The following is a 26,768-nucleotide window of genomic DNA, read 5'->3' on the forward strand; positions in this document are numbered from 1 at the left end:
AATAATGTGTTTAATTTTTCAGGCAGACTTCAACAGTGTAAAAAAATCCCTGTAACTCTGTGTAAAATAATAAATAAGTACATTAATTACCTGATGTCCAGCATCATAATCCAAGGTATCATTACCTCTCAAGCTAACAACACCACTTACAGGATCCACTCCAAAACAATTTGCTCTTTTCTTTGGTCCAGATAACTGTGTCTCAATGGAGTACTAAAAAATTAAAATATACAATACTCACACCAAAATAAATGAAAAAGTATTTGGAAGATATTTAGGATATAATAATAAAGCAAATATGTAAAAAGTTCTCTATTTCATGATAATGAATTTGTCTTTCCTTATGATCTAGCTTCTATTAAAACCACTGGCACATACTGCTGCAGAATACATGAAAAATAAGAGTTGCTTAGCATATTAACACACCAAAAGATTTTTTATATTTCTATAGAGCTGCACAACACTATACATATTTTTCTAAAAGATTTTTCAAAGAAAACCCTAATTCTGATTCTGTACAACTCTGAAAAAGTGTACAAAATAAACTCATTTTCACTAAATTTGAATTTTAGGAAACAAAACAGGAATTATAATGATATAAACCAATTTCAAGTATTAATACAGTTGGCCCTGGATGGTGTTGCTCAGTGATTAGAGTGTCACAGATTCAATCCCAGGTCAAGGGCACAGATCTGGGTTGTAGGTTCAATGCCTGGCCCAGTCCTGGTGCATGCTGGAGGCAACCAATCAATGTATCTCTCTCACATTGATGTTTCTGATGTTTTTTTTCCTCTCTCTCTCCCCTTCCCTTCCACTTTCTCTAAAAATCAATGGAAATATTATCTTCAAGTGAAGATTAACAATAGAAAACTAAATTAATATAATTGAATATGAAGGTTTTAGTTTATCTTTCTTTTTTATTTTAGTATTATCTTTTTAAATCTTCACCTGAGAATATGTTTATTGATTTCAGCAAGAGAAAGAGACAGAAAGAGAGAGGCATCAATGTGAGAAAGAAACATTGATTTGTTGCCTATTATATGCACCTCTACAGGAGATCCAATCTGCAACCTAGCTAGGTGCCCTGACAGGGAATCGAACCCACAACATTTTTGGTATACAGGGCAATGCTCTAACCAGCTGAGCCACCCAGCTAGGGCTTTCTTTTTTTAATTTGCTATCACCTGTGAGAAGAAGTGAGGGTAGATATATAATCACAAAAGTATCTGAAAAAAAATTTAGTTTGCAAGAGGTAAAATTTGGCCTGGCCGGGCGTGGCTCAGCGGTTAAGCATCGATCTAGGATCCAGGCGATCAGGGTTTGATTCCTAGTCAAGGCACATGCCCTGGTTGTGGGCTGCAGCTGATCAATGACTCTCTCATCATTAATGTTTCTGTCTCTCTCTCTCCCTCTCCTTTCCTCTCTCTGAAATCAATAAAGATATATTAAAAAAAAAAAAAAAAGTAAAATTTGATTAATGGAAAATTCAATTATATCTGCATATGTTTTAAAATCTGATAAAAATCTAGCCTTTAACAGTGTAACTAGTTCTCAAATAATAAACTTTAAAATAATCACCTGCTGAATCCCTATCCTATTGTTGCAAATGACAAAACTGGTAGTAACTATTTTCAATTGGACCATAGGTTATTTTTCTTCATCTATTGGAAAGACTTATCTAATAGAAAGGGTCTCATATTTCTTAATAATTTAATATTAATTTGATATTGGCTGGTCTACAACAAAATATTTTTGAGCAAGGATTTTGAGTACTTTCACTGATGACAGCCCATATATCACTGAAGGTTAACTGTGGAAACCAAGGGGGAGAGGGATTAAGTGACTTCCTGGGAATCACATCGCTAGTTAGCAGGAAAGCCATTACTTGACCCAAGTCACCTGACAGCTCCATTACTTCACTCCCATTCAGTGCTCCATTACTTCATACTGTGAGTTACTAAATTAAAAGTAGTAAAGTCTTTCAATACATGTTTAAAAAGAACATCTGCAGAGTAAGAGTGCTGACTTTTGTATTCCAATGTAGCACTAAATTCTCCAGGTAGAGCTTTATAGGTTCTTTTTATTTTGCCAAATCTCTAAAAGATTTTACAATCATGAATCAATTATGAGAAAAGCAAACCTCTTACGGTTAGTAATTAGAATACTGAAACATCAAAAAAATGTAACCACATTCACATGTGTCATTGGAATAGCTAGAGAAGTGAAACAGTTCTCAATAGCATCCAACAGGCAAAGCCCCAGTTTCAGCTCAAAGCTGTCTTCCTATCCACTACCCACCTCCATTAGAAGTCATATAATTTTCTTGTACATGTCAAGAAAATATCTTCTAAAAATGCTATTTCTAAAAGTAACACAAATATTGCATTATCGTGGTTGTCAATTTCATTATACTCTCTCTAATTATCAAATTAAATATATTAATTATTCTTGCAAAATATCTCCAAAGCATAACACCGGATGCCAAAGTGATATAGACATCTCACACAACGATCACCATTTACCATCAGTCTATCACCATTTGAAGAATCTTCATCTGTGGCTGTTACTCTATAAATGGACTGAAATAATGGATAGTCCTCATCAATTTCTATGGTAGCTGTGAAGCAAAAATCAACATGTTACATAAAAAATTCAAGTATAGAATGCATTCATTAGCTCTTTATATAATGGAAACAGAACACCACTAATTTTAGATTATATGGTGGATTTCAGATAATATTTTAAGACAGTTATGTATTTTTTCTTATATTTATAGTTTTTTCTTTGTTTTCCTATCATCTTTTCTGCACCTACAGAGTGTCTTTTCTTACTTCCTGGCTCTGTCTGTGGCAACTATAGCTTAAAGAAGAAGAACATGACATATATGCTGACAGGTTGTCCTGTGGGAGCGAATAGGGCAGCTTCACAAAAGACTCTTGTACTCCAGTTTCTAGACCTGATGGGCCATGCATGAAGGAAATGTTTTTAGAAATATATTTTCAAACAACTCTCACATCTCTTCTAACATATTCCCATAGCTTTCACCACAGGTAAAAAAACCAAACTACATACAACACCAGTGGAGTGACCCCAGGAAGCACTCAGGTTAATTGTCTTATTTGTTTGATCTGGTGTTTTATCTCTCTCTCTCTCTCTCTCTTTGTTTTATTACAGTTCATACAGTATGAATTTGAGAGTTTAAGTCAAGGTAGGTAATAAAGCATTTTAAAATGTTCTACTCCTTACATACATTTGAGGACCAAATTTTTACATTATAATAACTGAAATTTTAACAAGTTGCCTAACAATATTTAATTGATTTTTGTTTTTCTAATGTAATTATATTTAAAGTGAGTGACATGGAAGGAGATTTATAGGTAGGTGAAGAAAATAAGATAAGAAAGATAATGGTGGCTGCCTAGAAGCATGTCTCTCAATATTTTCTCCCCAAAAATATGGAAAAAAGAAGTAGAATTACACAAAAGCCTGCCCTCAGTGTAACCTGAAGATAGAATGTGACCAAACTGCCTAATAAAGTTGTTTTCTAAAAAGAAAAGAAAAAAATTCAACAAATCCTGGCAAATAGTGTCTCAAGTTTCCATCCCACCATGAGACCTTGTGTTATACAAAGGGTAATGCAGAAAAGCTGTTGAGAAAAGAAAAAGAGAAAGCAAATTACAAGCCTAAGAGTGATGTAAAATTGCTGCCAGAGAAAGCAAATCAACGTGTAAAAAAACCCCAAACTTTTTTTCCCCCCATGGGAGAGTTTTTCCTTTTTAAAAAAAATTTGTTTTTATTGTTGAAATTGTTACAACTATCTCCCCTTTCCCCCATTGATCCCCTCTACCTGCATATCTCCCACCAAGGCTTTACCACACCATTGTCTGTGTTCATGGGTTATGCATTTATGCATACAAGTTTTTAGGTTAATCTCTTCCCACCCACTCCCAAATCCCTGCCTTCCCTGTGAGATTCCTCAGTCTGTCCCATGCTTCTAGATCTATTTTGTTCATTGGTTTATTTTGTTCATTAGATTCCAGAAATGAATAAGATCATGTGATACTTGTCTTTCTCCGACTGGCTTCTTTAGCTTAGCATAATACTCTCCAGGTCCCACCATCCTGTCCCATAGAGTAAGGGGTCCTTCTTTTTCACAGCTCCCTAGTGTTCCATGGTATAAATGTCCGAGAAGACATTTGATATGATTTCAGTCTTCTTGAACTTGTAGGCACTTTTTTGTGTCCTAACATGTGGTCTATCTTTGAGACTGTCCCATGTGCACTTGAGGAGAATGTCTATTCTGCATCTTTGAAATGTTCTAAAAATGTCAATTAAATCCATCTGATCTAGTGTGTCATTTAGAGTCACTGTTTTCTTGATGATTTTTTATCTGGAACATCTATTCAGTAAAGTCAGTGAGGTGTTAAAGTCGCGTACTATGACTGTATTGCTGTCAATCTCTCCTTTAAAGTCCTTCAGAAGTTTGTTTTTTTCAGCCTGTGTAAGTCTTTTGGTCTGAGGTGGGTCTCTTGTTTGGGTCTTGTTTTCTTATCCATTCAGCTACCCTATGTCTTTTGATTGGAGCATTTAATCCATTTACATTTATGGTTATTATTGATAGGTATTTCTCTACTGCCATTTATTTCTTTATGCCTATGTTTCTCATTCTCCCTATTTCGACTTCTTATTACAGCAGTTCCTTTAACATTTCTTACAGTGCTGGTTTGGGTGAGAAACTCCTTCAGCCTTTTTTTGTCTGGAAAGTTCTTTAATTCAACCACTGGTTTTTTTGTTTGTTTGTTTTGTTTATTTTTTAAATATATCTTTATTGATTTCAGAGAGAGGAAAGGAGAGGGAGAGAGAGAGATAGAAACATCAATATGAGAGAGTCATTGATCGGCTTCCTCCTGCATGCCCCCGACTGAGGATCAAGCCCACAACCCGGGCATGTGCCCTGATGGGGAATTGAACCCTGATCACCTGGACCCTAGGTCAACACTCAACTGCTGAGCCATGCCCAGCCGGGCTCAACCTCTGTTTTGAATGATAGCCTTGATAGAGTATTCTTGGTTTCAGATCCTTGTTTCGCATTACCTTGAATACTTCATGTATTTTCCTTCCAGCCTGTAGAGTTTCTGATGAGAAATCAGCTGACAGCCTTTTGGGAGATCCTTTGTAGGTAGCATATTGCTTTTCTCTTGTTGCCTTTAAGATTCTCTCTTTGTCTTGAATTTTTGGCATTTGAATTATGATGTGTCTGGGAGTGGGCCTCTTTGGGTTCTTCTTGCTTGGGACTCTCTGTGCCCCCTGAACTTGTGTGGTTTTTTTCTTTACCAGGTTAGGAAAGTTTTCTGCCATTATTTCTTCAAACAAGTTCTCAAAACCTTGCTACTTTCTACCTCTTCTGGCACTCCTATAATGGAAATATTGTTACATTTCATGTAGTCCACAGCTCCCTTAAACTGTCCTTTTGAATTTTAATTGTTTTTTCTTTTTGCTTCTCTGATTAATTTTTTTCTACCCTGTCTTCTAATTTGCTGATTTGACCCTTAGCTTTCCTTAATCTGCTGTTTATTCCTTCCGATGTTTAATTAATTAATTAATTTTAATTTTAATTTTTTAATTTCTACTGTCAGTCTTAATTTCCTTCATAGTTTCCATTTCTTTTTTCATTCTGTTGAGCATCTTTATCATCAGTATTCTAAACTCTATATCTGGCCCAGCCGGGCATGGCTCAGCGGTGGATCCAGGCAATCAGGGTTCGATTCCCGGTCCCAGGCACATGCCTGGGTTGTGGGCTTGATCAATGACTCTCTTATCATTGATGTTTCTATCTCTCTCTCCCTCTCCTTTCCTCTCTCTGAAATCAATAAAGATATATTTAAAAATAAATAAATAAATAAATAATAAATAAATAAATAAATAAATAAAAATAAAATAAACTCTATATCTGATGGATTGCTTATCTCCATTTCATTTAGCTCTTCTTTTGGAGAATTTTTTTGTTCTTTCATTTGGGGCTTGTTTGTCTCCATTTTGGCTGCCTCTTTGGATTTATTTCTATGTATTAGGTAGATCTGCTAGTACTCCCAGTGTTTTAGTTGGTCTCTGGTGGAGGCCAGTGTCAGATGCTGTTTGTTACTGGCCTTGAGTACCCTGTTGGAAGCTTTCTGCACTCTACAGCTTATGGTTCCCTCTGCTGCATCTGAGTCTGTTTGGACAGGACCAAGATGCACACCAAGGTCTGCTTTTCCAAGCCCTGGGTCCAGAAGCAAATCTGGCAAAGACTCAAAGCACCCAGAGGCTGATTGTTATTCTGAGTCTCTTAATGAGCCTCAGGCTATAGAAACTCCACAAGGTGGGGTAAGAGGTTTTCCAACCCAGTGGGAAAATTGCTCCCCACTTCAGGCAAAAGCTGGTTGGATGGTAAATGTCTGCCTGAGAAAGATGTCCTCTGCTGTATGGGGAATTGTCTCAGCACAGGAATCCAGATGGCTGCCCTCTGAGCTCTATCCCCAGAGCCATCACCCCTGTATTGTCCTCACTCAGCTTTAGTCTACTCTGCTCTCCCTCTGCTGAAGCTCAAGGTGAGTGCCTGCACACAAAACATTGTGAATTAGCCCTTTAAGAGGGTGCCTGCATTTCCAGCTGTCTCTCCCTTGCAGACAGAAACCTCACTAATTTTCAAAGCCAGATGTTATATGGGCACCTTTTTCAGTTCTGGTGCTCTGGGCTGGGAAGCCCAGCTTTGGGTTTAGATACCAGAGTTATCAGTGGGAACCTCCCCCACAGCTGAGATATCCCTCTGGAACTTCAGCTGCTCCCTGTGGGAGCCCAGCCGGCCCCACTAACACCTGAACCTTTTTCGCTCCTCTTATAGCAAAAGGAGAGAAATTCATTAATGATAATTTCTGTCCACTAGGAGGTATCTCTTCTTCTACTTTCTCAGGAACTTGACTCTATCTTTACCTTTCAATTCAAATACTCCCTCACTACTGCCTTCTTTCCATTAGCATGTCCACATAAGGAAGTAGAAGAAGAAGAAGAGGAAGAGGAAGGAGAAGGAGGGGAGAGGGACGGGGAGGAGAAGAAGAAGGAGAAGAAGAAGGAAAGAAGGAGAAGAAGAATCCTGACCCCAAGCACATTTTGACTATTGGCCTGTCTCTCTCTTGCCCTTCAGGGCTGGAATTTTGTATATTTCTTCACTCCCCACTAAGACTTTAGTCCACTCTACTAGAAGTTCTGCCCCCAACTACAAACACTGAAACTTCTTCCAAAAAGTCATCAAAGGCCTCCTCCATGCTGCCAGGCCCCATCCATATTTAGTCTCCATCTTATTTGACTTTTCTTTGGCATTTACACAATTGAGTGGTGCTTTTTCTCTTAGTACAAAAAGATCACTGCAAATCTATAGAATTTTCTCTAAAACTTCTGAGTACCTCTAAAAAAACTGCCTGGGAAAATCAAACTTGGAGAGATTCCTGGACATCCATTAAGTTCTCAGATCAGACAACATCCTTATGATTGCTTTTCAAATCTTAACCAACATTTTAACAATCTCCTGTCTCCGTTATCCACCGACATATTCTGTCATCCCTGAATGCACACTTTTATCACCTCATATCCTAGATAGAGCCAACACTGAGAATGGAAAACAAGGACTTGGGGATTCTCGGTGTGACAGAGAAGGGGGCAGCAAGCCCAGGAGAGCTTGGAGAGGTTGCTGGGAGTATCAGCCCTTATCAAGAGAAAAATACAGACAAACAAACAAACTATGCAAGTGTTCTAGTTACTTATTCATATTTGTAGCCAATAGCATTATTGAACAAATGTATATGTGCATGTTTGCTTTAAAAAACAAATGCACATGGTTATCAGAAAGCATCTCCTTTAATAGTGAATATTAGAAAAAATAATACTTTTGCATCAATATAATAAATGTTACATTGCTGTTTGTAATCAATATCCCTTTTATAACTTTTAATAAAATGAATGTGATATTTCAGCACAGTATAATAGAGATGCATATAGAAAACTCCTACTTTATTTTTATAATCAATTTAAAAGGTACTTAATATGACATTTTAATTAAATGAATTGGTTTCAAATTTCAAAACAATTTTATATAGTTTTTAAAAAAATTATGGTTCATATTGATGACTTTTCAAGTCAAAGGATAATAATGTATGCTTTCAAAATGTTATATTTTAATTGCAATGATAAAGAAAATTGTTTTCAGGCACACACTCAAATAAACTAGTTCCCTCAATTCATTAGCACTTTTTCAGAGATTAGAAAGTACTGTCTGAAAGGAGAAAACTTAAAGCTTCAAGGAATTTTGAATTTTCTAACTGTAAAAATTAAAAGTGTAAAGATTGGTATATAAATGTTTATATGATAGATGAGATTGATAAAGGTTTGATTAATTGATTCCACCTAAACTTTGATCCCATCTCTCTCCTACTTTCTTTTTCATGTATCTTCAGTCACCCAGTCAAATATATTCTCCCAATTTGTTTGTAAAATTACCCCAAATCTCCCTTTAAACCAAATACACCAGAGAAAACTGTTTTAATCCAGTATAGTTTTGCCACTGCCTTCTTTCCAGTATTACACTCAAATTTCTTAAAAACTGGTTTTTATTTTTACAGTCTCACTCCTCAGTCTGCTTTATTCTGGCTTCCACCCCTGTAAGACCAATAAAATAGTTCTCAGTAGGTTCATCAGGTATCATTATCCCCATATCACTAACTAAATGCAGTGGACATTTTAATTCTTCACTTACTTGATTATGAAATTCAAGTCTACTGACCGCTGGCACTCTCTTTCAACATACTTCCTCTGCCATTCAGGGCATAACTCTTTTCCCACCACCAGTTTAATTACTCTTATTCTCCTTGGCAGGCTGAGTTTTTTTCCTCACATCATTGAGTGTAGGAGTTCCTCAAGGTTTGGCCTTATGCCCTCCTTTTTTCAGCTGAATCATCTCATCCAAATCCATGGTTTCAATTACAAACTTTATAACCCTAAGCAAGACCTCTGAGCTCAACTGCTTACTTAAATCTCTCCTTTGAATAACAAAGACATATCAAACACAAGATGTTCAAAAGCGAACTCATAACTGTTCTCTCCAAATTTGGACTATATCTAGATTTTTTTCTATTTAACTGAGGATCTCTAAACCAGTTATGTAAATCAGAAATCTCAGTCTTCTGGTTTTCCTTTATATTAATTTAATACCAGGTTCATTTACTACTTAAATATCTCTATATCATTCTTTTATCTTTATCTCCACAACCTTCCTAGGCCAAACTATACAATTCCTTGCCTGGATTACTGACATAACCTGATAATTAGTCTTCCTCTCTCTACTTCATGGATCTTCAAACTACCACCCATGAGCCAAATCCAGAAGGCTGCCCCTTTCTATATAGTCTGTAAACTAAAAATGTTTTTTACATTTATAAAGGATAAAATAAATCAAAAGAAAGAATAATATTTTGTGACATGTGAAATTTATATGGAATTCAAATTTTAGTGTTTAAAAAGTGTAACAGAAAACATACACACCCACTTGTTTACATATTGTCTATTGCTGCATTTTTACTATACAGACAGTTTAGTAATGGAGACAGAGAGCATATATGGAGCTCACTGTTACTTCATATACTATACATGGCAGCAATCCAGTCATAACAACATTGTAAGTACCATGTTATTTATTACCATGCCTACCCATCATGGCTAAACAAGAAGAGAAATGTGAACTTTGCTGCACTTTTAAAGCATGATGGAGTATGGAATATCCAGTTATTGAATTACATGCAAAGCACTGTGTTTATTGTACAAAGTCATTCTAGCTGTGATAAAATAATATGATGTACATCAGAATTAGAACACTGAACACTCCTCACAATATTCCTATTTGGTAGGAAAACAATGGTCAGGAAAAATTAAAAATATAAAACAAAATATTCAATGATAACTGATCTTTTTCACAAAAATAAATCAAAATTTGGCTACAACCAGAATCAGATTCTAAGTGGCTCATTTGTTAGCCAGCAAGGAAAGCTATTTACTGATATCAAGTCATTTAACCCTTCCACCCAATAAAAATCTATCCTCCCCATAAATAAAATGTATTCTTCTCATTAGATCTCTATTACAAAATTAATACCAGTTGTTAATATTGTTATATTTTTAAAATGTTGTCAATAACAATTTATATAAATTTACTTCCTACATTGTTATATAAGTACTACATAAATAATATCCTTGATTTTGCCTTTTAGTCTTCAAAACCCCAAATATTTACTATCTGGCCCTTAAAAACATCTGTTGACACCTCCTCTAAGTTTGTTTCCTTCAAATCTTGTTCTACACTCAACCAGGTGAATCTATTTCAAATATTTATTTGCTTAAAACATTTCAAAGTATTACCTCACCCTTAGGGCAAAGACCAACATTCTTAAAATACCCGTGTTACCTTTCAGCGATCATTTTGAATCATATTACTTAGTGCTACCTCCTTTTCAATCACAATAGACTTTCAAAACTTCTTACCATGTTCTATCCTGCCTCAAGGCACTTGTACATACAGTTTCTTCTACATGAAACACTGTTCCCCCTCTTCTTTCTTATTTACTAATATAAGGTTTGGACCTCAAATATTTCAGTTCTTTAGAGAAAGCTTTCCTTATGTTTCTGACTTGGTCAATCCCCACAGGAAAACACACATTATTTACTTTTATCATATGAAAATACCCTTTGAGCCTTAAGGGTATTAAAGTCAATTACTCTTTGTAACATTTTCATAAGTAATGGTTTAAATTTATGTATGACGTTTTCAAAGCCTTTTATTTATTTATTTTCTCCCCTGCCTCACATTTTTTTACAAGTCTTTAGAATAATTTCTACTGCTGTTTTTAATTTATTTGCTCTCTAACCTCTTAATTGCAGAGTGAGAATTTCTACCTGGCAAATATTTTTTTCCAAACAGCTCAATTAGAGATATTATACGTTTTCTTATATACATGGATATCTGCACATATTTTTGTATATTTATATAAACATACATTATATACATACTAAAAATCACTGGAGTCTCTTACTGGAGAAACATGTCTGATCTCTTTGATTATAGACAGCTATTAAAAGTAAATTATAAAAAAATTATGTATCATACCTGTGCCTAAAGAAAACTGAGGATCAGCAGTACAGTCTGGAGGTTCCGGAACATCAATAATATTAATGGTCAAAACATGTCTCACAAACCCTCCAGTATCAACTATCAATAGAAACCTTCTAGGATCTGTTTCATAATTAAAAATTTTAGTAGAAGTGATTATCCCAGAACCTAGTAAACAGATAATCCAAGAATTATAATTCACATAAATATATAGAAAGATACTTTTTGAGTCTTAAAAGATTTTAGAATTATCAATTTTTGCTACTTCACACAAAAAAAGATTTAAAACATGAAAGTACATAGAAAACACTAATGGTTGTCTTATTTTTTAATGTTATAATTTAGACTTCTATTTTTAGTAAACTATATTTTTTAGTAAACTGTATTTTGTTTTCAAACATTTTCATTGAAAACTATTTCCAAAGATTACAAAGACCATAAGTGACAAACTTCATATTGTGATAAAAATACATGTCTATTTTTTAATTAACAGAGAAGAAAACTGTTTGTTTATATCCACCTTCATTGGTTATTATGAGTTTAACTAAAATTATAAAATAGGTTTGGTATGATTTTGAGCTGACATCCAGATAAACTTTATCACAAAGATGCTGTTGTTATCAAAGAAGGCATGCTGCCTCCAAAAAGGTACTTTTATATGCTACTTACTGTAAAAGCAGCCAATTCCCTGCTGGGCTTGCCTAAGACTGGATGTAAAATAATTAACTCTTTTAAGTGAAGGCAAGAAAAAAAGCATTGAAAAAGAAGATAATAACTCCAATACAAATAACAATATTTTGTTGTATGGCTATATTTGTGGGCAAGATTGTTCCATTAAATTTGGGCATTTTTAAAGACAGTCATCAATTTTTAACAAAAAATATCTTCTGGGGGAAAACAAGATGGCGGCGTAGGTAATGCCGCCTCCCACAACCACATCAAAATTACAACTAAAATACAGAACCAGCTCACTCAGAGCCTCCTGAAATCTGGCTGAACAGAAGCCCCACAACCAGGGATCTGAAAAAGCACTGAGACCGGGAGGAGGGGCACAGACCCGGGCGGATCGGGGCTGAATCACAGAGACGCGGCTGCGGGCCCACACCCAGTGCCCCGGGTGAAATGAGGAAGGGAATCTCCGTGGTGGGGGTTTCCCGGAGGAGGGAGGGGTCTCAGCCCCACAGCAGGCCCCCAGCCCAGGGCTCCAGGGCCCAGAAGAGACGTCCCCACAACTCCAGGCTGTAAAACCAGTGGGGACTGTCCCTGAGGGTCTCAGAGGCTGCGGGAGCCCCAGCAGCTCCTCTTAAGGGCCCGGCACAGACTCACCTGGATACTCTCACTCTGAGCCCAGCGCCGGGCAGCAGCCTGAAAGGACCTGGGACACTTGGGGAGGAACTAACCTGCCTGAAATCCGGGCGAGAGGTGGAGGGGTGGCTTCCTCCCAGCCAGAAAGGCTGGCGGAGGCCATTGCTCCTTTGGTGAGTCCTCCCTGGACACAGCCGGCAGGCAGGCGCCATATTTGAATCGCCAGCACCTGACTCACACCTTTGGCCCCGCCCCGTGATTCCCAGAGGCCCCGCCCCTCCCCGCCTGCAGCTGACCCAGGCCATTTCCAGGGGCTTTTCCTTGCAAGTGGCCTCTCCAGCCTTATGCTTAGGACTTTCCTAAAATCTCTCAAATAAGCAGTAGCTGCCCCATGCAGCTTGATAAGTGGTCCCAGGCCTGGCACTAGTTGCAGCTGCATTGGCTCATAGCTTGGCCTCTCCTGGGCACCTCCAAGCCCAGCACAGGGAGCAGCCAACTACGGTTTGCTGTGTAGCTCATGCTGGGTGGCCCTGGGCAAGGCACTGGCAGAGGCTGACTTTGCACCCTCGGGGAGGCCCCAGAGACAGTGCACCTGGTGGTCAGACTCCACCACACTGGATTACAATCATACCACAGCCACGAGTAACACTCAGGGGGTGCACTTGGTGAACACCAAAGCTCCACTGAAGTAAATCCTGCTCCATAGGGGTATCTCCAGCACAGCAGCTCTTTGGCTGTAGTTGTAGCTGGTCCTCACAGCTGATTGGCCTAGGGGGTCAGTTCCTCCCAGTGATGCCAACAGCAACCAAGGCTCAACTACAACAGGACAGTGCACACAGCCCACACAGGGAAGCACCTAGAAGGCCCAGCTCAGGTGACTGGGGAGGCTGAGCCACTGAACCCTATAGGACACCTACTACATAAAGCCACTCTATAAATTCCAGGAGACATAGCAGCTCTACCTGATACATAGAAACAAACACCTGGAAGCAGCCAAAATGTGGAGGCAAAGAAACATGTCACAAAGGAAAGAACAGAAGAAATCTCTAGAAGAGGAACTAAACGAAATAGATCCAAGCAAGCTAACAGATAGAGAGTTCAGAATTTTGTTTATAAGGATGTTTAAGCAGATGGTTAGGGAAATAACTGAGAAAATCGATAACATAATAAAGTACCAATTTGAAATGAAGGCTACAGGAACTGAAATGAAGAATAATTTACAGGGAATCAACAGTAGAGTAGAGGACGCTGAGAATCAAATCAGCAATTTCTAACACGAGGAAACAAAAAATACCCAACCAGAAGAACAAAAAGAAAAAAGAATCCAGAAATATTAAAATAGTATAAGGAGCCTCTGGGACTTCAAGAGGCCCAACATTTGTATTATTGGGATGCCAGAAAAGGCAGAAAGAGACCAAGGTACTGAAAACATATTTGAAAAAATAATTACAGAAAACTTCCCCTACCTGGGGAAGTCCAGGAAGCACAGAGGGTTCAAAGAAGAGGAACCCAAAGAGGCCCACAGCAAGACACATCATATTTAAAATGCCAAAGGCTAAAGACAAAGAGAGGATCTTAAAAGCAGCAAGAGAAAAGCAATTAGTTACCTACAAGGGAGCATCCATAATACTGTCAGCTGATTTCTCAACAGAAACCTTGCAGGCCAGAAGGGAGTGACAAGAAATATTCAAAGTGATGAAAACCATGGAAATACAACCAACATTGCTCTACCCAACAAAGCTATCATTTAGAATTGAAGGTCAGATAAAGAGCTTCACAGATAAGAAAAAGCTAAAGGAGTTCATCACCACCAGACCAGCACTACAGGAAATGTTGAAGGGTCTTCTTTAAGAAGGAGCTAATGAACAAAAGAATCTGATGAACTAAATAGATCCAGAGACATTGACACATGCAACAGATGATCATATTTCAGAGGAAAGAGGGAAGGGGGGTGAAGGGCGGGAAGAGATTAACCAAAGAAGTTATGTGCATATATGCATAACCCATGGACACAGTCAATAACAAGGTGAAGGCCTGGGGAGGGGGTGGGAGCAAAGTGGAGGGAATGAATTGGGGGGGAAATGGTATACCTGTAATACTCTCAACAATAAAGGTAAATTTAAACAGTAAAATATATATATATATATCTATCTTCTAAAATAAATGAAACATTTGTGATATTCTTTGAAAGCTGTGAATCACAAAAGCAATTGTATTAGAGGGAGCAAAGATGAGTCTTAATTCTGGTAAAGTCACTCATCCATAGGAAACTCTTTTTCAAAATATATGCTAACCAGTCTTAGATAATGGATTTAATCTCGACAAAAATTTTCTCTGTAACAAATAAACTTCCTTTAAAGTTTTGTAGCATTTTACAAAATCATATGGAACGATTAGTCAAGCAAAATCATAACAAGAAACAAGAACAGCTGAAAGTTGAACTTATTTTAAATTGAAATAGAGCTTATATATCCCTTCCCAAATAGGACGATATATAATCTCAAAGTGTGGTGTTAGATCAAACCTAGAGGGAATGTTAATAGATTCAACCACTGGGTGGTTATTATAATGTTTCTTAATAGGTCTCCTCCAGTCAGATTAATGGTAATAAAACTTGATTGAGTTATCCTGTGAGTCTCTCTTGACCCCTCTATTCAAGCAAGATATTTTTAGTCTTTATCTTTGATGTCAGGATACAGGGGAGAAAGAGTCCCAGTGTAAGTCTTGACAATGTATTAAACAACTTGTGATTTGATAGAATCAATTGGATTCACAGAGGGGCTAGAGGTTGATAGACTAGGTTTTGGAAGTTAACATGGACTTTCCTTTGGAATAGACTTAAAAAAACTTCTGGAATTCAGCCTTATTAGTGAATCCAAGCAAAACCAAAAAAAAAAGCAGAAAAAAATAAATAATCCAACCCACAGAACTATGAAAAATAAAACTCATTGTTGTTTTAAGCAGCTATATTTTGGAATGGTTTGTTATGAAGTTCCAGAAAACTGATATAGGGGGGCATGCAAATTTGAAGAGTTGAGAGAGGAATTAGAAACACAAACAAGAACCTTTTAGTTTAGGAACATGCATACAGATACATAATCAAGACATAAAACAACTGAATCAGACATAGTCCTTTTGCTCAAGAGATTCAACCAGGGAAATAAAATTGCTAAAAAGTGATTTAAAAATACATAGGAGGCATTTTACCTAATGTTGGAAGCAGGATGGATGCTGAAATGACTTCCCAGAGGGAATTATTTCTGAAATAATGGCTGATAAATGTGAAGGAGTTGGTCAGATGAAGAGGAATAAATGAGAAAAAGAGACATCTGTGCAGAGGCCCACAGAAAGAAGAGATTTTAGGTGAGTAGGAGATTTGAAATGAGATTATGTAAAATTTAAAATAACCACATTGACGAATGAAAAGATTTAACTAGAGAAATTTTGAGGGATTACCAGAAATTATATAAAGCCAAGTGAAATTTAGTGTTAATATACTGGTTTATGTGGTTTTTCTCTACCAGAACTCATCAGCTCAGGTATAACAGGCAACATCAACAATTGGATTTATTTCATGTTGGAGCTTTTCTAGGTAAAATTTATAGAACAACAAGGCAAGTTATCTGAGGATGTTATCAAGGAAGGGTTGAAAGATGGATTATAATACTGGATAGGGAAGTAAAGAGAAGAGGTAAATGATAGAAATTAAAGCAATGGATTTGTGGCCTTCATGACATTGACAAAACAACATAATAGGGAAAGCTGAATAAAAATCCAGAAAAAGTATAGGAGTGAGAGGCCTGAGATTAATAGTACAGAAGAGGAATTGTTCTGGGTGCTGATGAGGTTCTGGCTGCAGCCATGAGAGTATGTAGATGGAAGTAGATTTTCAAGTCACAGGGATTTAGGGACAGGAATCTATACTAGGTAAGGTAGAGAGATCGAACATACTAGATGGGCCATAATGTGAATACTGAAGTAACCTAAGAGATGGTGGCAGGACTAGGATAGGGAGAAACACTGTAAATGACATATTCAAGTCCCCAGGACTAGAGATGGAGTGATTGGTGTGTTTCATAAGGAGCCAAATATCCTCAAAATGATCAAGGGAATTAGTAAAGAGGATCAGAATAATGGTCAAGAATCAGCTTGGGGAGTCAGAATTCTGACTTCCCACTTCCTGATCCAGAGATAGGAGATGTGTGGGTAAGTGAGTAACATCAGCGTGAGGCATCCTGTGGCTGTTCCACAGAACACCAAACTTTAGTTCAAGCAAGAGATAAAGAGACGTCTCAAAAGAGGTTGAGAAAGTAGATGTTTGTTTACTTATGTATGTATTTGCCACATAATGGGGATTTCATAGACCATAATTGAAAGATATGAGAAGACAAGAAGAATGTGAGATTAGGTTGCGGGAGGGGAGCTTAGAATAGCATGGGGAGGAGAATAGAGAAGAGGGTAAATATATATTTGCAGGAACTTTCATCTTAAGCAATTACTAAGGATACAAGTATATGAGAAACAGGGAATTTAAGCGGGCACATATTTTTCATATAATTAGATTCAGACATTTGCACAGTATTAAAGAAGCAATGTGCAAAGAGAATGGGGGATTCTTCTGGGATTTGGGCCAAGGTCTGTGGTATCACTCCCAGCAGAGGTCAAATAGAAAAAAGAAAAGAAAAAAAAGTCTTAAGTCCAAATGGCAGCAATGAGAGAACCCTGGGAGGTGGACATCATTGCTGGCTGACTACAAAGAATCAGAAATTCTCCCACCAAAGGAAGGCTTCCAGTATCCTGGCCCTTCGTGTGAGGTAACAGAGGGTCTAGGGTTGTTCAGAAATTTGGAATTTTGAGGTTTAGGGTACAGTCCTAGCCACTGAGAGAAAGAGTAGCCTATGAGTTAACAGAGCTTAGAAGGGGTTGGGCTTGTTCTCAGAGGGTGGGACAGCGCCGAGCCACAACTGTTTAAGTGAAGCAACACTGGGCAGGAAATAAGACAAAACTGTCTATTCTTGTTTGCAAAATCATTTTTTTTTTTTATTTGTAAAAATTATATCAGACAATATTTTAACATTTCTTGAGCAAAGCACATAAAGAAATACATACACATGATGATGGCTATCTGAAATCCAGACAAGGGTTATGCTATCTTAGGCTTTAGTTTAGAATGAACATCTAGCCTGGCCGGGCTTGGCTCAGCGGTTGAGCATCAACCTAGGATTCCCGGACAGAGCACATGCCCAGATTGCGGGTTTGATCCCAGCAGGGGGTGTGCAGGAGGCAGCCGATCAATGACTCTCTCATCATTGATGTTTCTATCTCTCTTTCCCTCTTTCTTCCCCTCTCTGAAATCAAGAAAGATATATTAAAAAAAAAAAAGAAAGAACAATGAACATCTAGTTAATTATATATACCAATATAAATCATAACCTGAGTAGAAAGCACCCTGGTAAGAAAATAGGTGGACTCTATTTCAGAGAAATTCAGAAACATATTTGTACTTGTAACTGGACTTGGTCAGATTGTTGATTGTAAAAACAAAGGTTTTTTTGGATTTTGGTTTTAACTGAGATATGCTGTTGCTCTTTTTCTTTGAACCTACTGAGGACCTGCTGCGCAAACCACCTGGTTAGGCACAGGGTGGTGTGGGGAACATACAGCACAACACATATTCCCTGTCCTAACTGACTAATTTATTCTTCCTTTACACAAAAATTTTAATTCCCTTGGTCAGTTTCATTAATTTCCTACTTTATTGATAGTTTCAGTCAAATTGTTTTGCATGTTCATATAAGTTATATTTTTCATGTAAAAGTTTATTGTATTGGGATTAATAAATTATTTTTGAAATTAGTTCCAAAATATGTATTCTGGATCATCTTTCCTATTACTTAAAAACTTTTTTTCTGAAAAGAATGGTTGGTCTCCCAGGCCAAATTAATGCACAATAATTTTTCTTTGTTCAAGAAACATTTGTGCTAATGTTGGGATACCAGGAATGTGGAACAGGGTAGTAATGGGAAGCCCCTTCAGAAATTATTTATGCAACTATCTGTAACAGGTTTTAACCTAGAAATACAATATAAAAGTTAGGTTTAATTAAATAATGTTTTAAAAGTCTGAATCTTAAAAGTAATAAGTATAAAATAAAAATTTTAATGTTAAAATTTACTTACTTGCATCGATGATAAAGTCCTTTGTTTTATTTAGAAAGTGGTAGGCGTCTGCTTTTCCAGCTACGTCCTTATCATAAGCTCGACTTAGCTGAGTACCAGGAAGCATGTTTTCAGGCAAATTCACTGGGTTAATTAATATCTGAATCTCTGCCACAGTGTATGAAAATACTGAAGAGATAACACAAAGTGACTTTTAAGTAAAACCAAGTTAAAACAAAAAAATGAACAGCTTTATCAATAATTATTCTATTTGTCCTTATAAATTATATTTATAAGTAAAATTGTGATTTTGAAAGAACTTTCATCTAAAACTAAGTCAATATTTTTCTTTAACTCATATTTCAATATTTTTTGTGTGTTGTATAGAACAAATTTGAAAGAAAGAATAAATTGAAATCTCACATTTTGTACATCTTTATTTCATTCCTTCACGAACAACTACTATGTAGAAAGGTTATTTCAGTTAAAAGCCAGTTTCATTAAGTTCTTTATTGATCATTTTAGTCAAATTGTTTTGTATATTCACATAAGTTATATTTTTCATGTAAAAGTTTGCTGTATTATAATTTAAAATTGTAGCTGAAAGAAATCAGTGAAACATCCCTTCTGCATTTATTTATTCATTTTCATTGCTTTTCTTTTTATTAGAAAGAAAAGAGGCTCTGTTTTTGGTTAACTTATGACTCACTGTAAATTATGTTATGCTGTACCCCTAAAACAAAAAGCAGAAATAGGCATATCCTGTAACTCACTCCCAGAGTATGTAGTCTGATGGAAAGGAAATATAAATAAATATGAAAAATCCCAATTTTTAAAAATAGCCCTATATTAATAAATAATACTTCATATGACATTTTGTTATATAATGAATTTCTTTTATATAGCAGATTACTCTAAGAAGACCCTAAAGAAAAAAATGCCAAAAGTAAAATGCCATTTGAAATAATCCAATATTAAGTAATGAGTTTTTGTTCTGTATTTAAACACACACATGCTCACACAGGAAGAGACTCAGTGAGAATGGGAGAACAATATTTAATGAGTTAAATATATCTCAGCAGGAATTAAAATTCCTTAATTAACAAGTAAACTTAAGTTTCTTAAAAGCAAAGGAAATATCAAAAGTTAAACAAACCTGTGCATATTAATGAAATCTTGAAGATGTTCATGCCTAGGCCAGCTTGCCTAACATCCATAGCAATGCCTACTAACAAATGCATAGATTATCTATATATACAAGTTCAATCTATTATAATTAAGCCAATAGGTCAATAAATTATTACTCAACATTGAATCCAGTCATTTTATTCTGTTTATTGAGTGATTATGCACATAGTTCATATTTCAGTTTCTGTGTCTGTTTCCAATATTAATCAGGTGAGATTGTCAGCAAAACCAAGATCATTTTATAACATCAAATTAAATTATATAAGTATTTAGAGTTGATGTGGGGTATCCTATGGAGAACTTTTGGCAACCAGTCCAGGTGATTTGCTCTTTAATCCTTGTTTACCTAACAAAAGGTGCTCTAATAGGATAAAGAGTTATTTTTAACATGAGACTCCATATATATTTGCAAAAACTAAGCTGATTCAGTAAACAGATATTTCTGAGTGTGACTAACAATGCATTCACTACTTTGTTGAAGGCTGAGGAGCTTCAGAGGTGAGCACAAGCCATTCCTAGGTAGTTTGTAACCTAGCAAAGATAATAGATAAATAAAAACAACTATACCTATTGTATAAATATCCCACAGCTTTTTTATCTACTCATCTACTGATGGGCACTTGGGCTGTTTCCAGATCTTAGTCATTACAAATAATGTTGCTATGAGCATAGGGGTGCATATATTCTTTCTGATTGGTGTTTCAGGATTCTTAGGATATATATTCCTAGAACCAAAGAGCTTATATACATATATGCATAGCCCATGGGCACAGACAACTGTGGGGTGATGGCCTGGGGTGGAGCAGGGGGTTGGTGGAGGGGGGCAAAGGGTGGTGGTGGGAAACATCTGTAATACTGTGAACAATACAAAATTACATATTTGAAAAAACTACACTGAGCTAGCAGGTGATAGGTTTCAGTAAAACCATATGAAAGTTAAGGGGAAGGAAAAAACACTTCCAAAGAGGGGAAAGAGAGAAACCTTCACGGAGGAAGTGGGTTTTATAAAATAAGCTTGAAAGCACAAGTCTTTTGATAATAGCCTTTTATTAGTAAAATAGTTTTAGTGATGTCTCCCAATATATGTCCATTTGTATATTTATAAATTATTTATATGTAACACAGCATATTGTATTACGTGCTCACAAAATATAAACATAAATTAAAATAAATTTAAAAGAATGATATAAGGATGGAAAATATATCACATTATGTGTGATATATTTCCATATTTTAATTATAGTTATTATATTGTAAAATGATATAAATATATTACAGTAATATGTTTTTCTATCTATAAAATATTTCAAATAATATATTTTATAATGCTTATTATTGTTATTTAATAATACTTTATAATAAGATGAAGGATAAACCAAAGATAAATTAATATTTCTTTAACAACTCATTTTATCCATCATCATATAAGAAGTATTTTCCATATTAAACTCAACATAATTATATTTTACATAATAAGCTATGTAAACGTAATATTTGTTATATTATTTAATAATACTTAAAATGAGAACAACCTCATATGCTAATTATTATTGATAATTTTGAGTTTTACATTGTATGATATATTTTCAGAGCCAGGGTCAAAGTTTGGTTTATGTCCACATCTGGTGGCTGTTAGAGATTGAAAATGTCCTAAAGATCTCTCAGAAACACAGGTATACCTTGCTTTATTACACTTTACTTTAATGCAGATATTATATTTCTAACAAACTGAAAGTTTGTGGCAGGTCTATCACCACCATTTTCCCAATAGCATTTGCTCACTTCATGTCTTTGTGTCACATTTTGGTAATTATTGCAATATTTCAAACTTTTTAATTATTATTAGAGTTGTTATTGTGATCTATGATCAGTGATCTTTGATGTTACAATTGTAATTGTTTGGGGACATCATAAACTACACCCATATAAAATGGCTAGGTAACAAATGTGTGTGTCCTGACTGTTCCACTGACCAAAGGTTCCCCCATCTCTCTCCCTGTCCTCAGGCCTCCCTATTTCCTGAGACACAACAATCTTGAAATTAGGCCACTTGCTGACCCTACAAGGGCCTCTGAGTGTTCAAGTGAAAGGAAGAGTTACACATATTTCACTTTAAATCAAAAGCTAGAAATAATTAAGCTTGATGAGGAAGGCATATCAAATGCCAAGACAGGCCCGAAGTTAGACCTCTTGTGCCAGTTAGCTAACTTGTGAATGCAAAGAAAAAGTTCTTGAAAGAAATTAAAAGACTACTCTAGTGAACACCAGAATCATAAGAAAGTGGAACAGCCTATTGCTGACATGGAAAATGTTTTGGCGTGTAGATAAAGATCAAACCAGCCACACCATTATCTTAAGTCAAAGTCTAATCCAGAGCAGGTCCCTAACTCTCTTTAATTCTATGAAGGTTGAGAGAAGTGAGGAAGATGCAGAAGAAAAGTTTAAATCTAGCAGAGGTTGGTCCATTAAATTTTTAAAAAGAAGCCATCTATGTAGCATAAAAGTACAAGTGAAACAGCAACTGCTGAGGTAGGAGCTGCAGCAAGTGACCCAGAAGATCTTGCTAGGAAAATTAATGAAGTTGGTTATGCTAAGCAACAGGTTTTCAATGTAGACAAAATAGCCTTATTGGTCGAAGATGCCATTTAGGAATTTGATATCTAAAGAGAAGTTAATACCTGGCTTCAAAACTTCAAAGGATAGGCTGACTCTCATGCTAAGGCTAATGCAGCTGGTGACTTGAAGTTGAAGCCAATGCTCATTTACCATTCCAAAATTACACTAAATATGTTCTGCCTGTGCTCTACAAATGGAACAACAAAGCTTAGATGACAGCACATCTGTTTACAACATGGTTTACTGAATATTTTAAGCTCACTGTTGAGAACTACTGCTCAAAAAAAAGAAAAAATTCAAAATAATACTGCTCACTGATAATGCACCTGGTCACCCAAGAGTTCTGATAAAAACGTACAAGGTTAATGTTGTTTTCTTACCTGCATCCATTACAGAATCTATTCTGTAGCCCATGGGTCCAGGAGTAATTTTGTCTTTCAAGTCTTACTTAAGACATGCATTTGTAAGGCTGTAGCTGTCATAGATGGTGATTCCTCTGATGGATCTGGGCCAAGTAAATTGAAAACCTTCTGAAAGGACTCACCATTCTAGAGGACATTAAACCATTCATGATTCATGGGAGGAAATCAAAATATCAACATTAACAGGAGCTTGAAAAAGTTGATTTCAACCCTCATGAATGACTATGAAGGGTCAAGAATTCAGTGGAGGAAGTAACTGCAATTGTAGTGGAAACAGCAAAAGAACTAGAATTAGAAGTGGAGCATGAAGATGTGACTGAATTGCTGCAATCTCATGATAAAATTTAAACAGATGAGGTGTTACTGCTTATGGATGAGCAAAGAAAGGGGTTCCTCGAGATGAATCTACTCCTGGTGAAGACACTGTGAAAATTGTTGAAATGACAACAAAGGATTTAGGACATTACATAAACTTAGTTGACAAAGCAGAGACAGAGTCTGAGAGGACTGAATCCAATTTTGAAAGTTCTACTGTGGGTAACATGCCATCAAACAGCATTGCATGCTACAGAGAAATTGTTCTTGAAAAAGTAGATTAATTGACGCAACAAACTTCATTGTTGTCTTATTTTAAGAAATTTCCACAACCACCCCAACCTTTAGCAATCACCACCTTGATCAGTCAGCAGCTATCGACAATGAGGCAAGATCCACCACACTTTTTAGCAGTAAGGTATTTATTAGCAATAAAATATTTCTTGGTCATATTAGCTCACAGTAGCTTAAAGACATCACTTTTAGCAAAATGTTAAAATTTTGAGCCCAGAATATGAGGTCAAAACTATGCAATTATTTCAGCAATATTGCAAATTAGAGGTAGTTTTGTAACCAGACAAAACTTTATCTATTAGCAATAAATGTGTAGTACAAATTCATAAACCACATTTGATTATTTGATTGATTTAATAACACTTATTCCTACAGTAAAAAGTAGCTAAGAGTTCTCATGTGAAATAATAGACAACATGAAATACATTGCTTTGTTATCAAATTTTTTGGAAGATTTTAAAGATTTAAAGAAACAGTTTTTAGAACTAACCACATAGTGTGAGAGGGAGGCATAATAGTTACATGAAATTGCAGGTTTCTGACACAGCTTAGCTTAAGGTACTTGTTAGATTTTGTTTTAATAACAATAAAATTAAATATCACTTTTTGGAACCAATAAAGGGAAAGTTTACTAAATAATATAGTCAGTAATACTGTAACAACTATGCATTGTGCCAGGTGGGTACCAGACCTATCAGGGGGATCACTTTCTAAGTTATATAAATGTCTAACTGTTATGCTGTACACCTGAAACTAATATAATATTGAATGTCAATGGTAATTTTAAAAAATTTTTAAAGAAGAAAAAAAGAACAATGATCTCATACAATATAACTACTCTAAGTAAAATAAAATTTATGGGGAAAGATATCTAAACATAATCTCTGATAAAATAGCTGTTTTGACCAGAATTAAAAATAAACAAATAATTCAAAAATTAGTTTACAAAAGTAGCATCGTATGTGAAATACATTCATTGGCATTATTCATAGGCAAGTTATTGCAGCAACGATGAAGTTTAAGCCAGAAGTGGAAACTGATCAACAAGTGACTACTTTGGGGGTTGGAATGAGGAAATAGAACTTTAAGAATCATAATTTTGAAAAGAGATATGGAATAATAATGAGAATTATTTATACATAGATGTTTACTTGTTACTCAATAGGACAATGTTTAAAGAATTGTCAAAAATATTTTTATTGATTTCAGAGAGAGAGGAAGGAAGAGGGAGAAAGAGACAGAAACATCAATGATAAGAGAGTCATCGATCGGCTGCCTCCTGCACGCCCCCTACTGGGGATCCAGCCTGCAACCCAGGCATGTGCCCTGACAGGGAATCGAACTGTGACCTCCTGGTTCATAGGTCGATACAATCCATGAGCCACACCAGTGAGGCAAGAATTGTCAAATTTAAGGATGAGTTACATATTCTTCCTTTACAAAATGACAAGTCTTCCAATTTTTTATACCATTTCTATTATATGCAAATGATTCATGAATGAGAATAATAATCAGAAGTACTCTATTAGTCTCTTAAAGAAAAATGTGGCATTTAACTATGCTTCAGAAAGCAGCTGCTTTCTAAAAATAAAAGGCTATAGATAGCCAAATTTGGAAATGTTTCTATCATCCTATGATTCAAACCATCACAAGTGTGTCACCTATAAAAACTCTTATGTCAGCTCACTTGAACTGGGAAACAGAATTTTCTAATTAGTTTTAAAATTGTCCACATGATAAGTCTTAGCTAACTGTAAACTGATAAAAATGTAAAATGCAATATATTTCAATCAGTTTGAAATAAATTTTAATTTACATCAAGATTAAGAACATTTTATAGCTGTCAATACTGAATAACTTTAAATATTGGTAGATAAAACTGACAGATGAGTTCATGATTTATTAAGTACAAAATAATATACTTATGTCCTTCAGTTCTACACCTGCAGGCATACTTTGGAGATATTGCAGGTTTGGTTCTAGACCTCTGCAGTAAAGCAAGTCTCACAATAAAGAGAGTCACACAATTTTTTGTTTGGCTTCCCAGTGCATATAAAAGTTATATTTACACTATACTGTAGTCTATTAAGTGTGCAATAACATTATGTCCAGATATGTAAGATGGAAATGGTAGTCTGTTAGGCTTCCCCACATATCTTCTAGCACAGGTTTCTTATGAGCGAGATGCTAGGCGACAATTCTCCATGGGTTTCTTGCATTTCTCTAGGTCTCACAAACTAAGGACCTGACCACAGGGGACTGATTTGTTTACTGTCCGATATAATAAAGGTTAAGTCACCCTACAAAACAAAGATCAGGTAGGCTTAATGCCCCTATAAAAAATTCAAGTTTTCTCAACTCAAAAATCCTTTCCCCCAACTCAACCCACTGCATGTCCAGGCATCACATGGTCCTCTGCATTATTCTTTGGGATTTGGAACGTAAGGAATCAGTGTGAGTGTTGACACTCCAGCTTCTGCTATTCCCTTGAGTAACAATGTCCTTTGTTTCTGACCCAAGTGTATCATGTTTTCTACCAGCAACCATGAAATATGGGAAGCAAACCTGTGAGCCCACAAGCAAGAGAAAATCTCAGGCCCCCTCACCAGTTCTTGTCACGAGAAACCTCAGAATAATATTCCAGTCACTAAAACAGGTCTCAGTGCATAAATGAAAGCAACTTCAAAACCTGTGGAAGAAAAAGTATCTGATGTGTGTTGTGTTTAATGGAAAAATCTATGTGCCAGATTTTCAGAGAAATAGTACAACAAAGCACTTGCAATAAAGAAGTACCTGATTCCAATAAAAACTGCTTTAGCTATGATGTTATTTAACCTTCACACACATCATTTACCTCATTTATAATATGTAGGAAGTTATAATAATTACCTCAAAATTGTTTTGAAGAATATATGGGGTAATGCATAAAAGGAATGAGAAAACTACAGGATACATGAGAAGCACTCAACAAATATTTTATAGTGCTTTAGAGTTACTTAAACTATCTCACTAAATAACTCACAATCTAGAATGGAATCTTGAATATCCTCATATTGTACACCCCATAGTATTGTGATTTAAATATTTTTGGAAGTAACCTATCCTGTTCTGAGTTCTGGTCTATATCAGCACTAGTAGTAAGATTCCTATGTAATGTTATAAAGCTTTCCCTCATGAATTAAAGCATCTTTATACATGTATTTACAAGGATCTCTTGTGAATAGCTGGTAACTGTAGAAGGTTGCCTGAATGGGGCAATCCCTCCTCTATGTCCACTATAAA

At 35.9% G+C, this 26,768-nt stretch overlaps 1 protein-coding gene across 1 annotated transcript in view; it reads right to left on the minus strand.

Moving 5' to 3' along the window:
* The window catches only part of LOC148092258 (cadherin-related family member 4-like), a 154,063-nt gene extending 134,222 nt beyond the window's left edge, over window positions 1-19,841 (minus strand). The window contains exons 1-5 of the mRNA XM_087820869.1: window positions 19,808-19,841; window positions 18,673-18,840; window positions 11,186-11,356; window positions 2,523-2,617; window positions 91-213 (exon numbers count right to left, since the gene is read on the minus strand). Coding sequence (XP_087676995.1) covers window positions 91-213; window positions 2,523-2,617; window positions 11,186-11,356; window positions 18,673-18,840; window positions 19,808-19,841 — 591 coding nt within the window. The remainder of the gene's footprint in view (window positions 1-90; window positions 214-2,522; window positions 2,618-11,185; window positions 11,357-18,672; window positions 18,841-19,807) is intronic.
* Window positions 19,842-26,768: the final 6,927 nt, after the last annotated feature.

The sequence above is a fragment of the Miniopterus natalensis genome, chromosome 10 (genome assembly GCF_054644295.1).
Source record: "Miniopterus natalensis isolate mMinNat1 chromosome 10, mMinNat1.hap1, whole genome shotgun sequence".
NCBI classification, from domain to species: Eukaryota; Metazoa; Chordata; class Mammalia; order Chiroptera; family Miniopteridae; genus Miniopterus; species Miniopterus natalensis.